General features: G+C 41.1%; 1 protein-coding gene across 1 annotated transcript in view; it reads right to left on the bottom strand.

Annotated features, from left to right (window-relative positions):
• Window positions 1–2,692: 2,692 nt before the first annotated feature.
• PTCHD1 (patched domain containing 1) overlaps window positions 2,693–15,430 on the bottom strand; it is a 44,802-nt gene continuing 32,064 nt past the window's right edge. Inside the window, exon 3 of the mRNA XM_027689007.1 lies at window positions 2,693–15,366. Within this exon, the coding sequence (XP_027544808.1) occupies window positions 13,712–15,366 (1,655 nt within the window). The 3' untranslated portion in view covers window positions 2,693–13,711. The remainder of the gene's footprint in view (window positions 15,367–15,430) is intronic.

Genomic DNA, 15,430 nt, shown 5'->3' with positions numbered 1-15,430 from the left:
AAATTAGTAGCATGCTTGGTTTTTGCTCCCTCAGCAGTATTTTGGACATAAGTCATTAGATCATCTTTCTCTGTTTCCTGTGGTGTATTGAGGAAAGGAGAAAAATTATCATTTTGCCAGAATTATGGTTTGCTTTCCTTTGCCAATGGAAGTTGTGTTGGCTTAGGCTGTAGGGAAACAGACTGAGATCACCCTTTTGCATTGGAATCTTTTATGTGTGTATGTGTGAGATAAACGAGGATGAGAACAAGCAAGGAGAGAGAAGGAGGGTGGCATTGCAGGAGGGCAGGGTGCCAGGAAAATCTTTCTTTCAAGAAAGACCAAAATGTCTAGAAATGGGCATTGTCACTCGCAGAGGAGAGGGGGACAGTCCTGTCAGAGGTCTGCAAAGCAGAGCCTTTGCATGTTATGGAGACTTGGTGGAATAACCCATGATTCCTTGGGCAAATTGGAAGGAGCCTGACTCTGCAGAGCTGTGCATCATCTCCCTGCTTTGAGGGTATGCCAGAGATTTATCCATTCTCCAACCATAAGTGGAAGGCCTGTTTGCTCTTTCCTTGGCTTTATGGCCGAGGGGAGATCCCTGACATTAGAAACCCTCTGGTGTTTTATTACCGGCACATTGCTGGAAAAATGCAGTCCTTTAGGCGGTGACCCAGTTAAGGCTCCTACTTCTGCAGAAATTTGGTGTTCCCACCTAGGCAGCTCCTAGCAAATCCCCAGTAAGCTGTTCCTTTTCTCTCCCACACTCTCTGGAAGGTTGTATCTCTCTTTTTGCAGGTGTAATTCAATCAAACAAGAATTGCATATTCCTTGCTAGTCATTGCCTGGTTCCCCAGGCACTGACCGAGTCATTGCCTACCCGTCAGCCTCCTCGGGAAGTTGCATAATGCTGCAGAGACACAATGGAGAAAGGGATATTTTTAAATGTGTGCTTTATTTTTATTTTTTTTTATTTTAAACCTGTATAAATAAATACAAAATGGCAAAGAGGTTCATGTTTACTAAACATTGCATTTGATTGTATGACATTACACAGTGTGTATCACAATAGTTCACCTTGTAATTGTGTCCTTTTAGCTGTTGGTGCATAATTCTATAACTCATAGGATACAATTAGTCCTGAAGCTGCATCCAGCCACCCTTTTAGTGGAACCCCTGAGTGCTTACAATTGTAAGAGTGTATTAGGGGAGCCTTGAGTCAATTGGCCGAAATTGGGGAATTTCATAAGAGAAACCTGGCATAGCAAAAGGATAAGGTAATGAGAGGTGCAGGATTCTTGAGAAAAGAAAAACTAATAAAGGCTTGGAGCATTTTATTTCTGATTTTCTTCCCCTTAGCAGTTAACAGAAATATATTGGAATTAACAAAAGTCAGCAGAGACCACAGGTTCATTTAAAATGATTTTTTTTTTCATGCTCACTGAGAGCAGGCAAATGGACAAACCTTGCATGATCAGTTTTTACCTGATGAGCTGGTTCATTTTTTGAAAAGGGTAAAAATATACTCAACCACTTGATGAAATGCTGATTCTCCAGACCCACTTACCATCCTCACCCAGTGAAGGTCAACTGCCAAGGTTTTATAGACATTCTCTGGTCATGATTCGCTTGCTTGCTTCTTTAAATTGCACTCCATGTGCTTTTTCACATTCATTCTCTCATTCATTCTCTTCAAAAAGCTTGAATAGAACTACTTTCCCTTCACATTTAGAGCTTATTTGCCGGAAACAATTTTTCAATTCTGTTTGACCTGTTTAAAGCAAATTGTTTTCAAGTAGATCAGAATTTTGTATAGATTTTTCTCATTATTCTGTGAAATACATATATTTTATATGTATTTTAGGAATGGATAGTAGTCAAGGATGACCCTTGACTACTTGAGATCTATGAATGGCCACCTGAGTATGGTTTATATTTGCTCACTGGTTGAATTTATATTAATTATTATATTTATATTTATTATTATATTTATATTAATTTATATATTAATGTCTAAAACAATTACAGATTTGAATGGTGAGTGAGCACCATGGATCTGGTGACATTACACATAAGCCATAACAAGAAGTTAAAAAACTTAGAGAGGTTTTGGACTTTCACAATCTTTCCTGACTTTATTTTCCCTGGATCAGCCAATTCTGCATTCAAAACTGTGTTTCTATACAAGTGCAATGTTTGCTATTGTTTGCATTTGCTACTGCCTTGCTGGGAAGCCCCATCTTCTCCAGTCACTGGAATCAGAGCTCAAAACCTTCTTTCCCTTCATCAGCATTTTGAAAGAAGCCTGGTGGGTACACGTCTTACCATTCATGGCTGGGCTTCGCGAACGAAGATTTGGGAAGGGCTCTACCCACGTTTCTTGCAAGCGCGTTGGTGGCTAAAAAGGCCAATACGAGAAAGGCATGTCCGGTTGCAAAAGACACAGCAGAAAGACTCCTTAGGTGGTATATTCTGTAAGGCTCAATTCTTTCTGCGTTGTCTACCAGCTAACTATTTATCACTTTATTTTTCCATAACACAATTTTATCCAAACACAGTTACCCCACTGCTTTGATACTGGCCATACTGCTGTTCCCTGGAACTGTGATAAAGCAGACATTATAGAAGAAAGTCAGAAGAGATATATCTTTTCTCAGCTCACCTTCCTCATGCAGTTTTTGTAAATGATTTTATACACTTCAAGTTTATCAGACTCAATAAGACTTTCCTATCAGAACAAAGGTAAAAATGTGATTTTTTTTTTTTTAAAGAAAAACCTATCTTTTCTGCTGAAAATTCCAAATGACCAACTCTATCCACCTCTTCTCCCCTTCCCAATGCTTTATTTCCACGGGGCAACATGATTTCAGTCCAGCTGCTATACTCTGCTTGGAGTATACTGAAAACCCATAGTTATTCCTGGCTTAGGATTGGAATATTGAGCACCTTTTAAAAATTTTGTAGTGGAAAAAATGAAGCTCACAAAATCACTGGTAATTGAGCCTCAAAATTAGATGCCACTTAACTGAAATAATGGGACTTTTATTTGCTTTCCAATTCTCTCCTTTCCACTGTTGCTATCTTCATTTCCAAGTGTAGTAACAGAGGATAGAGATGTCAGGTGTGGAAGCCTTCTGCGGTGAATAAAAGAGCTCATATTTAAGAAGATCAGTTTGATCTAAACAAAATCTCTTTCATCAAACAAGTATCTCAATAAAACTTAAAATATGATTTAAAGAGGGACTGCGTGGCACAAAGCCAAAGGCTGAGGGCTACCTAGCTTTGGAAAAGCATAAGTATGCCTGGATAGCATCCATAGCACATCTACATCTTAATGCATCCACAGTGTGCCACAGAGGCAAAATTTTCCCAGAAGTTTTTAAAGTACATTAAAAATTTGAATGCCCTCTTTTGCACAGTTCTCTGACGAAGGAGTAATAAAGCTTTGCCCTGCCATGGCTCAAGTATGGGCTCTTTCCTGTGCTGGTCTGTGCTCACCCCTGTGTATCAGTCAGGCAGTGTCAGAGGGATGATCTGCCTTGAAAGCAGACTGACAAAATGAAACTCAGCCTTTGCCTTCAAGGGGAAGAGGAAAACAGTTGCCTGGAATGTGGAATGTGCTGGCCCATGCTTTAAACAAGTTTTATTAGCTATAACTCCCAAGAAGCTGGTGGAGAGGTGTTGATGCACACAAAGAGTAAGTATGTCATTAAAATATTTTTCCCATCATTTTTTCCCCATTTCTCCCTCACCCAGGTTCCACAGTTTAAAGCTGTGTTGGTTGTAGCTGTCAATAATTTAAAACTCTTACCTTATTTCTGGCCTGGTGCTGGAACAGACCACCTGAAGAGCTCTCTAGGGCTGTGAGTACATTTGGGAGCTTTTCTGTGTAGGTTTTTATGGAGTTCTCTACAATAAACTTAGGCATTTCTCATCTGAGTTGATTTTTTTGTCTGCCTTGACTTTACAGTTTTCAATATGTATTTGTCATTTCTACCTGTGAAATGTTCTCCATGAATTTATTATTTGCTTCTCACTTCAAACATTTTGTATTCTGAGATTTTGGCTTTTGAAGCACACGCTGGGTAAAAAAAAAAAAAAAAGAACTCACTAAAGTTAGCAATCCTTTCCATAATTCTGAAGTCACATATCTCAGCTCCACATTTCCCCTTTCTAAGCCAAATTCTTTTAACCTTTTCCTGCAAATTAGATTCTTCAGGCTTGGTGTCACCACTGACTGTGAGGCAGGAACTCTTCCTTTGATGGAGAGGTTTGGAAAGTGCTGAATGAGCAGTTTAAATGGTATTCTCTCTCTCTCTCTTTACTCTCCCCATTTCTGCAATTTCCATATTATAAATCTGCTGTGTATAACATCTACAGAGATGGTGATATTAAATAGAATATGATGTCCTGACATTGAGCTTTGAATGCTTCTTCCTGCTAGATCTAATAAAGTTATGTCACTCATATATATCAGAGGCACGTCAGATCAGCAAAATACTGTTGGCATTCCTGTAAAAGTTGTTGTAGCCACTCTTCCAGTAAGATCCAAGAAACTGAAAGAAATGGCTCCCATGAGAGGGGCTAATGAGCAAGAATAATTCAAAAATTATAACGTGGCTACTGCCCCTGGAGCCAACACCAGGAGAGGCTTGGCAGAATTCCACCACTCTTGCAAAGAGGAGTACGATACACCAATTGGTAAAACTGTCAATAGACAAGTCTGGAACAGCTTGCAATAGCATGCTGAGAGGAAAGAAAAGAGAGAAATTCAATTGAAGAGGGATGTTCTTGACTCAGGAATCACCTTAAGAGAGCTGGCATTTCCCACTTCTCGCTGCAGGTAATCTGCCTGAGGGCTCACTTTGTCCAGAAAGAAAATTGATTGCATTTTCAAAAGAAAAGAAAAGAAATCCTTCCAACACATGAGTATTTTATCAGGAAGGTATGGCTATTTCAGAACCAGTAAAGTCAGCTGCTCTTCTCTAAGTAATAGTTGCAGTAAAATGAAGAGTGAGGCTCAATTTGCCATTTCTCAGTAAGTTATGAGCCAGAATCCATCTGACTGATCTCTTTTTCTGTATGATATTGTTTATATATCATGTTAAAGTCTCCAGATCTGGGCTCCAGATTAGATTACAAATGATATCCTCCTTTTATTGCAAAGCAATGAAGTACTCAATCTACATTTGAAATCACATAATTAGGCAGCTGTGAATTTTTATTTTCCTTATATGGACAGACCCTGTCTTTTATTAGACAGCCTTAATATACCTTACAGCTGCCAATCTTACATATGCCTATATAATTTCTCTCACTCTTCATTTTGCCTTAGACCTTCCTTCCCTTTGCAACACAGAAGTTTTTTACATGATCTTTCCCATCCTCCTGACACAATAAAACCTGAGTATTCTCCTTTCTCAACAGCATTTCTGCAGGGAGCTTCTTTGTTCCTAAACCCCTTACCAACTTCTCTGTTGCTCCTCCCCTGCTGATTCATTACTAATTTCAGGACAGCTAAACTATTCTTCCTACCAGCTTTCAAGTATGTTTCTAGGTTGGCTTTTTCTCCTCTTTATACAGAGCCAACTTGAGTTGGGCGTATAAGAAATACATAATTGGTATGGGGGTGTATGCACTATATATACATTAGTGGGGCATCTCATTTTTCTGATTATAGTTGACAAATATAAAATAATTTTTCACTTGTAGCATCAAGGAACAGATTGCTTATTATGAAATATAATCAGTATGTGAAGGCATGTTTTTTACAACTTGTGTTTTCTGGCATCAGTTTGTTTGTATACATTTAAAATTTTGTTTCCAGCAAACTTCACCTGTGCAACTCAGTAATTTCCAGAAAGATAAATGTCAGTCTTGCTCAAAAGTATGCCTCCTCACAGAACAAAGCATATTTCAGAGGATTGAATGTAATCAGAAAGAATCAGAATGGAATATTTTGCATTCATTTCTAACATACACTATTCTACATAGTCTGGATACCCAGCTAAGGCCTTGAATGTTGTTAGATTTCTCATATGTATAAATTTTCAAGTGGACTTTTCTTTTTCTGCTGATGGACTGTTAGATTTCTTACTCCCTGGTTCTTTTTAGCTAGGTGCTCAGCATACATTTCAGTTATTCTCTGCCAGTAAACTGAAGTCAGAAAAAAACCAATCCTGTTCTTCTCAACGGTTATTGCCATTAACCTTTACATATTTAAGTGATATTTACAGGATGAATGTAAACATGAGCACACTTCACTGTTTTGGGTCTACAATCCTGCCTAGTTTCTGCATGCAAATTAGCTGTACAAATAAGGAAATGTGGTATTTTGGGATGAAAATATTCTGATTTGTATGTAGCAATGTAAGAATTGCATGCGGAATTCAGAGATGCTGCTCACGAATGTTTGTTGGGCTGAACTGTATTCCTTGATAACCCAAAAATCAGATTTAACATGCCTCTATTTTGAAGGTATACATACAGATGAATTTTCAGAATAAAAAGTGCTGATTACACGTTTGGGAAGTCTGAATTTTGTAAATTAGATCTATGGAGAATTGCATGAAGGAGCTCTTGCTAACACAAATGAGGCACACCAGCCTGGTACAGGGGTTTTGCTCTTTGGGTTCCTGTGCCAGGCTTAGACGTAGCCTCTCTTACATTACATTAGCAATAAGAAAAATTGATATAATTTGAGTTTCAATTTCAGACAGAATTTTTGTCAACAGTGCTTGTGGATTCTGAATTTAAGGCAATGTGAGAAACAACAACTGACAGGGACAAGGCCAGGAGCTGTAACAGGTGACAGGAGTCACCTTTAAATTGCAGACCCAAACCTCCCCTTAAAATAAAGTGGTCAAAAGCCCTTGGCAGCCCAAACCCACCTGCTCTCAGGCCTGCTATTGTTTTCAGTGACTTGGGCTTGGATCTGGCTCACCTGCTTTTTATAATAAAATAAATAATATCTCATTGCTACACCAGACACGACAGAGCATCTGTGATGGTCACCCGTGTCCCCTGGTGCGTTGGTTTGGTTCTGCATCAAAGCAGCTGGTCCAGGTGGGCCTACAGGGGTGCTGCTCCCCTTCTCCAAAACATTAGGGAAAAACTGTAAATGGGTGATCTGTCTGGGTATGGGAAGATGGTGGAGCACAGTCATCAGAAGGTCCTGGGCCAGCAGCCGTGGTTCTGCTGGTGGGAGAGGTGGGTCTCTCAGTGATGATGGGGCTTCCTAAGTTTGTGGATGGTAAGGTCTTGATAAGAAAATTTTTAATAATAGTAGTTCTGTTCAGTAGTAATACTTCAGGTCTACCTACCTACCAGATTTCAGTAGGTCTAATTGTTGTCTGAGGAGATAACTCTAAGTTTTTGATCAAATCAGTTGGAGATTTTTACTTTAGCTGCTGCTTTGCCTGCTCAGGTTGGGGTTCTGATGCTGGATTGTCTAGGAACCCCCCAAAAAAGGACTCGGGTCTCAGTAACATGGAAATCAATAGATGGGAAATGCATTTTCCCTGTGCTTGCTGCCGAGCAGTGTGCACCCTGGAACAAGAGGGGCTACTGGAGAAGCAGTGTGCCCACTATCTTTTGGATGTTGCTGGCTCTATGCTGCAGCAGGTGCCCCTAAACTACTCTACCACCCCTCTCTGAGGGGAGTTGGAGAGGACGCACATTCTGATTACTCAGGTTAGGCCAGGAAAATCAGTTTGTTACACTGGTGATGGCAAGGGATTTCTGTAGCAGTTTGGGAGCACAGGAAGCAAAGAGAGAGACAGCCATTTTATTTCAGGCTTATGCTATACATTGAGATTCATTATACAATTTTTCCCCTAAATTAATACAAAAATAGTAAAAATTGGTTAAAAAAAAGCCCAAAAGAACCCCCCTGACATCTTGCAAGCCATTTATTTGACGCGCAGGTTAAGACTTCTTGGAGCTTAAATAACCTAGATTTGTTTATACTGATCTATTTTGTTTTCCTTTTTCCAAAATTAAAAAAAGGTAATGACTTGCAGAACGCCAACAACGTCAGAACAATTTGTGCCTGAGAAGCGGCTGCCCCAGGCAGGCGCTCATGATGCTGGGGTGCCCTCTCTCCAGGCAGGAAGCTGTGCAAGGACCACCACAGGGCAAATGGTGGCCTGTCAGGGCACTCCACTTTGCTCCAACCCATGCACCATGGACAGGAATATGTGTTCAAATCCCCTCTTGGGATACTTTTGCCACATCTTTCTCAAAAAAACCCAACCAAACAAGAAGCTTGCCATTGCACTTTCCTGGCAGCGGATGGGTTTCACAAGGGCTCCCTGGGGGCCCATCCCCACCACAATTTGGAGCTAAAGCTCCTCCCTGTTCTCTAATAAGACTGGGGAGGAGGGATAAAATTGCCTCCACCCCTGCACTGAGCTGGGGTCACTGGGGGTGCCCTGCAGCAATGGTGTAGTGCCTGGCCATGGGTGGAAGATGCTTCCTACCTTTAGGGAGGGAACGGGGCTCTCTCCCCTCCCTGCCTCCTTCTCATCAGACCTGTGTGTACCCCAGGAAGGCTTACTTATTTCACAATATTTATAAGAAAATAAATGACAAGTACTTTTAGTGATAAATGTAAGGAAAAAGCCATGGAAGAAATACTCTGTCCCTACATAGCTAATTGTACAATTTGACTTGTATGGATCTGCGTTTTAACATGTGCAAAGGCAGGGGAGAAAAAGGCTCTGGGTAATTCTTTCCAACCAAGATCCTGCAGAAAGTGTTCCCAGAGGGCTTGTGCCTTACCATGCAAGTCCTGGTTCATCAAAACCCAGCAATGCTGTCCCAACATGAGGCAGGGGAGGAGTGAGCCATGCCCACATGGGAGCTAGTGCACTCTGCAGGCTGTGCATCTCCGGAAAACACCAGGTACGGCTGTGGGATGGGGACAAGGGCAATGGCACCACCACAGCCCCTGGTCTGGCATCCCCAGCGCCCACACAGCAGTGCTGTCCCAGCCCCTCCTGCACTCCCATCCAGCTGCCAGTTCCCAGCCATGCCAGAGATGCTTCTGGGGCCCAAAGCAAATCCGCAGCTAACTCCTATTAACTCAGCTTCCCTTCCCTGCATCTCCCTTAACATGCTACCTGCTTCTGAAGTTAACAAATAGGAAAACCCACCATTTTGCTAAGTTTTGAAGTAACCGGTTCTTCTACCACAAAACCCACTTGCTTTGCTGGCTCTCAGTTTTTCAGAGAAGTCACAGTCTTCCTTCTGATTTCCCTGATCTCTGCCCAGTCATGCCACCACTTTGTTTTGTTTTCCTTTTGAATAAAAATAACGAAGGTGTTGGCTGAGGGGGGATTTCATGGCTCACAGGAGGATAGTCAGCCTAGAGAAAAGCATTTAAAAGTACACCTTTCAATTTACAGTACATGTTTTACCTGTATTCAGCGCTGGCTCAGAAAGCTTCTGAGAGCAGATGCAAATCCTCTCGTGGCTCAACATAACCTCAAGCCACTTTGATACTGTTTTCCCTCCAGGTTCACACAGTTGACCATGATAAGTGTATTTGCTTGTCTTTGGAAAAGAAGCTCTTTTTCTTCGACAGACAGGTTTTTCTCAATCTTCCGAACTCTAATTTTAATCTAACTAGAACACTTTCATATTTCTGCTTTGGGCAGCAAATTCTGCCTTCATCAATTAATTTTTATAGCGTAGTTTTTCCAGCTCTACCAAATTTTCTCTCTTCATTTTTTCCTCCCGTTAGAATACTTGTAAATTGAAAGTGGACTTGTACTAAGACAACATTAGAAATTATGTCCAGAAAACTGGACTGATTTTGAGGCCCATTTGCACATTGGTTGGCTCTTTTTCCCCATGCTTACCCTGTAATTAAAAATAAATTGTACACCATACCTTACTGTATGGAATGTTATGTTTGTAGAAGATATATGTGCTCAGTGAGCCACAGTCCTAGGTAGTCTTGTTAGCCTTAGTTAAAACTTTCACTGTTAGATTTTAATCAGTGCCTGACAGTGTACAATACTCTGTTCTACTCACTGAATTTATAAAAAAATTTGGTAATCTATATTGCAAACAAAACCACAGTGATACCTGGGCTAAAAAGCCACTTAAGAGTATGACAAAAATCTGCTTAAGCCTAGGTAGTCTTCCAAAATGGAGGTTCACCAGTAAAGGCAAACTCTTACGCACAGTTAGCCACTGGGAGTGCTTTGGACTGAGAACAGAGCACAGAATTTGCACCTACCGATCAATCGGCGCAGGGAGGACCAACTGATTTTGGTGAAGATAATTGCTCCAGAGGAAAAAGTTGAAGGGGACGAAGGCCAAAGCGGCTTAGCATAGTCTGAAACCTTGAGAACACGCTGTTTCTGGTTCATGTTGAGGTATTCAAGCTACCTGTAGAGAAGGAATATTTGGTGCAACCCTCAGACACAACAGGATTCAGGCAGAAACCTCACCGACCCAGGCTGAGTGCACCTTGGATACTTTCATGGCTTTACCTTGCCAACCCTGGAGGGGGGGAATGAAATGGCAGCCTGAGGTGAAACACAGTGAAAAACACATGTAAGTTGGTTTTGGCTTTGATCTGGATTTTCTCTCTTTTGAGGATGTTTCAGTCTCCTGCCTGTCCTGTCCCTGTGCAGAGAGGGGCATGGCTCCTCTTCTCTGACCCAGTCCCGGGCAGCTAGCAGGAGTTACTAGTTACTAGAGAGGGTAACATGGCACTGGGGGGAACTGCTAGGAAAGGAATATGCCCTTAAAAAGATTTTTAGGAATGGACAAACATCCTTCAGAAATGATTTAAATGCTGTTGACTCTGCCTTGGGGCAAGGGGGTGGACTGCCTGACTTCTCACCCTGCCTTCTTGGACACTCAAGCCTGTTCTGCAGTCATAGGACTGCGTCCACATCCTTTTTCTGACAGGTTTGGAGATATAGGAGTAATTTTATCCCTGGTTTTATCACCTTTCTTGGAGATCTCTGAAGGCCACACATGCTGAAATTTAAGGAGAGGCCTCTGAAACTACAAGCTTGTCTTTGGACATCTCTTTAAAGACACTCCTGTCTATGCATAGCAATTAGATGTTAAGAGGTTTATGGTAACCACCTTTGTGTCTGGTGTTTGCAAGTGATAGCATGAGGGATAGCAGAGGTATAAAATCAGTGTTTGCCATGTATTTCTCTCTGCAGTGTAAAAGCAACCTCTTTCACATATATCCCATTTCCAAGTGTTCCACAAGTCAGTAGATTGCTGCAGAGGAATTGCAATTCCTCTGTAACTTTCAACTAATTTGCTAATGCCCTTAGAAGTTTAAAAGCCACTGCAGCTGCTTGTTGAACAGCCAGGAGATAGGGTGACTCTTCTTTAAATGAAATTGTGATAATCACAGAAAATCTAGAGTGAAGTATATTTAATGAATGATTTTTGGATGGAAAACATAGCCCCAAGCCTGACTCAAAAGAAAACAGGGGAAACAAATCTTTTTCCTAGTCTTACATTCATTTGGCTGTCTTCAAGGTGTCCGCCTGGGTTCTGCCAAGGCTGAAGTTGTTGTTACAGCTTCCCAGCTGCTACCGTAGCAACTGTTGTTTATTTAAGCAAAGATCCTGTGCATTCCTGGACACAGCTTCCTTTCTTCTGGTCAGAGAAGGGACATATCCAGGGGAAAATAAATGTTGCCAGCTGCGCTGCTGACGTTTTTTGCTAGTGAGCATGTAGCGTTTTGCTTTAGGGCAAAATATCTGGTTATCTTCTTTTCTGCTAGGAAGAATGCTTCAGAAGTATCTCTTTGCTTGAAAATTAACATTCACTCAGTGGCATTTGCGGGTTTCGCACAGGGTATTTGGGGGTCTCTGGGACTGGATGCTAAAAAGATGTTTCATGCAATGAAGCATACCCTGGGTTTGTGACCACAGACGTGCTAATGACCGTGCAAGTACCACAGGCAGCCTCCCAAGCCACAGTGCTCCCAGTGGTCCAAGCCTCATGGCTCCTGCAATATCCCTTCCTCTCCACATACTGTCACTGAAGCAAACCTTATGCCAAGTGCTGAAAACTTTTCAAGTACTCTTACTTTCCGGATGAGCTGCAAAAAGGAATCTGGCTGTAATACATTCAACTTGCACCACAAAGCAACAGTCCATATATTCATGAGACCACCCAACACACCAGCCAGCTTCCTGATACTGGGTTTTCACAGGCAATGTATAGTCGGAATACTCTCAGCAAAACCTACAGAATTGGCTTACATATCCCCACTGGGGTTCAACCACATGATAAAACCTTACAGTAATGAGCCTGTCGCTCTTAAGGGTGGAGGGGGCGGAGGAGGAAAGAAATGCTGCTTTATCTGTATTACTCCACATCACAGATGCTGACAGAATTATTGATTTAGAACTCACAGCTCCAAAAAGACTCAGTAATGTAATCTTTTTAAGTTGTTTCTTTTTTCTTTTTTCTCTCAAAAGTGATGTTTTCAATAGGCCCCTTAGATATGGGCTCTTTGGGGACGTTGTTAAACTCGCTGCTGCTAAACCACAGTCCCAGCCTTCGGTTTGTTCCACACAACTCTCATGGTCTGCTGTCTCTTGGAAGAGCCCATAGCTGTAAGGTCTATTGCTTTACAGGTACTCTAGGAAGATTGAGGGATTAAGTTATACATTATGTAAAACTACCCACTAATCCTCTTAGTGTGCATTACCAGTGAATGGCCTGAAATAGGCTCTGACTGAAAGAGCCCTAACATTCACTTTCTTGATGACATTTTTGTATTTGAGGTTTGTATCATGGATTTTGGTGCTGAAATATTCAGTACACCATCTTCTATCTGCTGCTAGATCCACTCTCATGTCTTCATAGAGTGCTAAAAAAATTGCAGTTGGTAAAGCAGATTACATGTTTAACTAGTAGCGAGACATGTATAAAATAGAATTATATATTTTCTAGAGTGACAGAGTCACCTGGATTTTTTTTCTTTTTTTTGTTCTTTTTTGTTTTTATAAGAAAAAGAAACAGCTATAAAACCATGATTAAAAATGTTACAAGGGATGATTTCCATTTTAAAATAATGCTATTTTTAGAAAAAAAAGAAGTGATTTATAACATAAAAGTGTTTGGAAAGCATTTGGTTGCTGTGTACTGCCTTCTTTCCCAGTACAGTTTGCTATCTTTTATATAGTCTTGCATAAATGTTTAGATTCGGGGAGAAAAGAAAAATTAAATGTGATGGCTAAGACTTATAAGAGCTGACTCACTGACTTGAGTTATTGCTGTGCAGAAAGTTTGTAAAGCCTTTACATCCAGCGAACATTTAGTGCTACTTCAGCCTTGACAGTTGACCTTTCAATATGATTTGGTTTAGCCACAATAATTGCAGCATCTGCAGTACAGGCGATGCAGATGACTGCTTAGGAACCCAATTGCTCTCATTAGATCTTACTTCATGCATCTAAAATTATACTCCCCTTTGCATGTGTGTAAAAATTGAGCAAGGTACAATGCCCTGGCTCTTTTCGGTTTTTTTTTTAATTTATTTTTGATTTCTCCCATAATTTTGAATATTCCTGGATTTAGCTTAGAGGAGGGAGAGAAAACCTCCAAACTTCTTCCTCTCCCCAGATATTTAGTCAGTACTGGTTTCTTTTTTTTTTCTTTTTTTTTTTTTTTCTTTTTTTTTTTGTTTTGTTTTCAGTAAGACCTCGTGTAAAAAAGCAACCAACAAATCAAGTTAGACTGTTGTAATTTGGTCAACCACTCGGGTGCTATCCATATCCACCATTTCAACACACTCTATTTCCTCACGGTTTTCAGGATTCTTCTTTTCTTTCCTCTTCTTCTTGGAGGGTGGCAGGAAAGTCAGTATCACAGGTAAAATGGCAAAGCAGTGAAAGAAGGTGACTAATGCTATTAAAAACAAGCACCTGAACAGTGTACGGGTCAGATTTGAAGGCACAGCTGCAAGAGGAATCAGACCAACAATATAGCAGAGGTAGCTCTGCAAAATAGCTACCCCATGCACTTCCAGGGCATTTTTCACCCATTTAGTTCTTGTGAATTCTTTGCCCAGGACAAAGGTTGATAACAGTGGAGCACAGTTGTCAATTGTATAATTAATTCCGTAAATTAAGCACAACACAGAAATACAATCTAGTTCCACTTTCCACAAGGTCATAAAACCTATAACTCCAAATTCAACCGAGGCAACAGTTAGAGTGAGCCAGACATTGATCAGAGAGTCTGCGACCAGGAATGCAGAGAAGAAGAGCAGAAATAAAGCACTAATGCAAGAGTTTTGTAAGGGGGCTCCCACTGAAGAGGCATAACGATCCATGTACACAAACGATGGATTGAAAACGATGAATTTCACCTTGGAGGTGAGAGAGAGCTTCCTCAGGGTCTCCAGGAGGTCATAAAGTTCTTCCCTCTTGGTTTCCATTGTCTTTGCCACCAAGAACATCCTGGAGGCCACAACATCAACTTCATTGTTGTATTTCTTGGAAAAGATGATATCCTCTGAAAAATGGGCAAACTGAGGGGTCTTCAGGAAGGAGTTCCTCAACATATCAGTGAAATTCTTCTTGGGCAATCCGGTAGATATGTTGAGTTTCCTAAGGTAATTTAAGTAACTTTCGAACCAAGATATCCTCACAAAGCCCTTGGTGTACTCCAGCACGTCCTCCTGGACACTGGTGTTCCAGTACTCGATTGACTCATAGATGTAGAACCCAATCACCGGGCTGTAGTTACTGAAATACTTCTGCTGGGCAGTCGTATACTCAATGGTTCGTGTCGCAGTCGCTACGATGTTGCTCAGGTCTGACCCTTCACTGACCTGCAGGTAGCCCATTAAGGCAAAGGAAATATAAACAAGGTAAAAGAGAACTACAAAAGGCTTGACATAAGTGTTTGTTATCCAGTCACAATAATAGCGTTTCAGGAACCACACCAAAAGATGACTCTCGTAAGTGTTCGTTTCCTCTGAATCATCTGTGTCCTCACTGAATTTGGCTGTCAGAAGAAACCTATACCATGCAGGCTTCTCTTGCAATACCTCTGGCTTTGGTACCTTTCTGCAGAAGATACTATGCTGGTAGTTGTTTTCTATGTAGCCAGTAAACACCAGGCTGGAACCATAAAAGGAGAGTACATAGAGGTAGTTGAAGAAAATTGCAATACAGGAATTGCAGCAGAAAATCCTGGCTGCTTCAATGTTAGTGAAGGGACTGGCACCTATTCCAAAAGTGACCAGGTACATGGCAGTGGTGAGAGAAAACGAGAGCATGGAGTCTGCAAATACGGCTGCAGTCCTCTCTTTAACGTGTTGGTCTTCTCTAGTTTTTCTCCAGGAGGACAACATTTCAAAAGTCCCATATAACCCATGACCTACAATAGAGAACAAAGTGAGTGTTTAAAGTACTCGAATCAACACGTGGAAAAATGTAATGTG

Source organism: Neopelma chrysocephalum, unplaced genomic scaffold, assembly GCF_003984885.1.
Source record: "Neopelma chrysocephalum unplaced genomic scaffold, ASM398488v2 Primary Assembly neopelma1_76, whole genome shotgun sequence".
Taxonomy (NCBI): Eukaryota; Metazoa; Chordata; class Aves; order Passeriformes; family Pipridae; genus Neopelma; species Neopelma chrysocephalum.
Note: the sequence above shows the minus strand (reverse complement) of the source record. Positions and strands in the feature narration are given on the sequence as shown.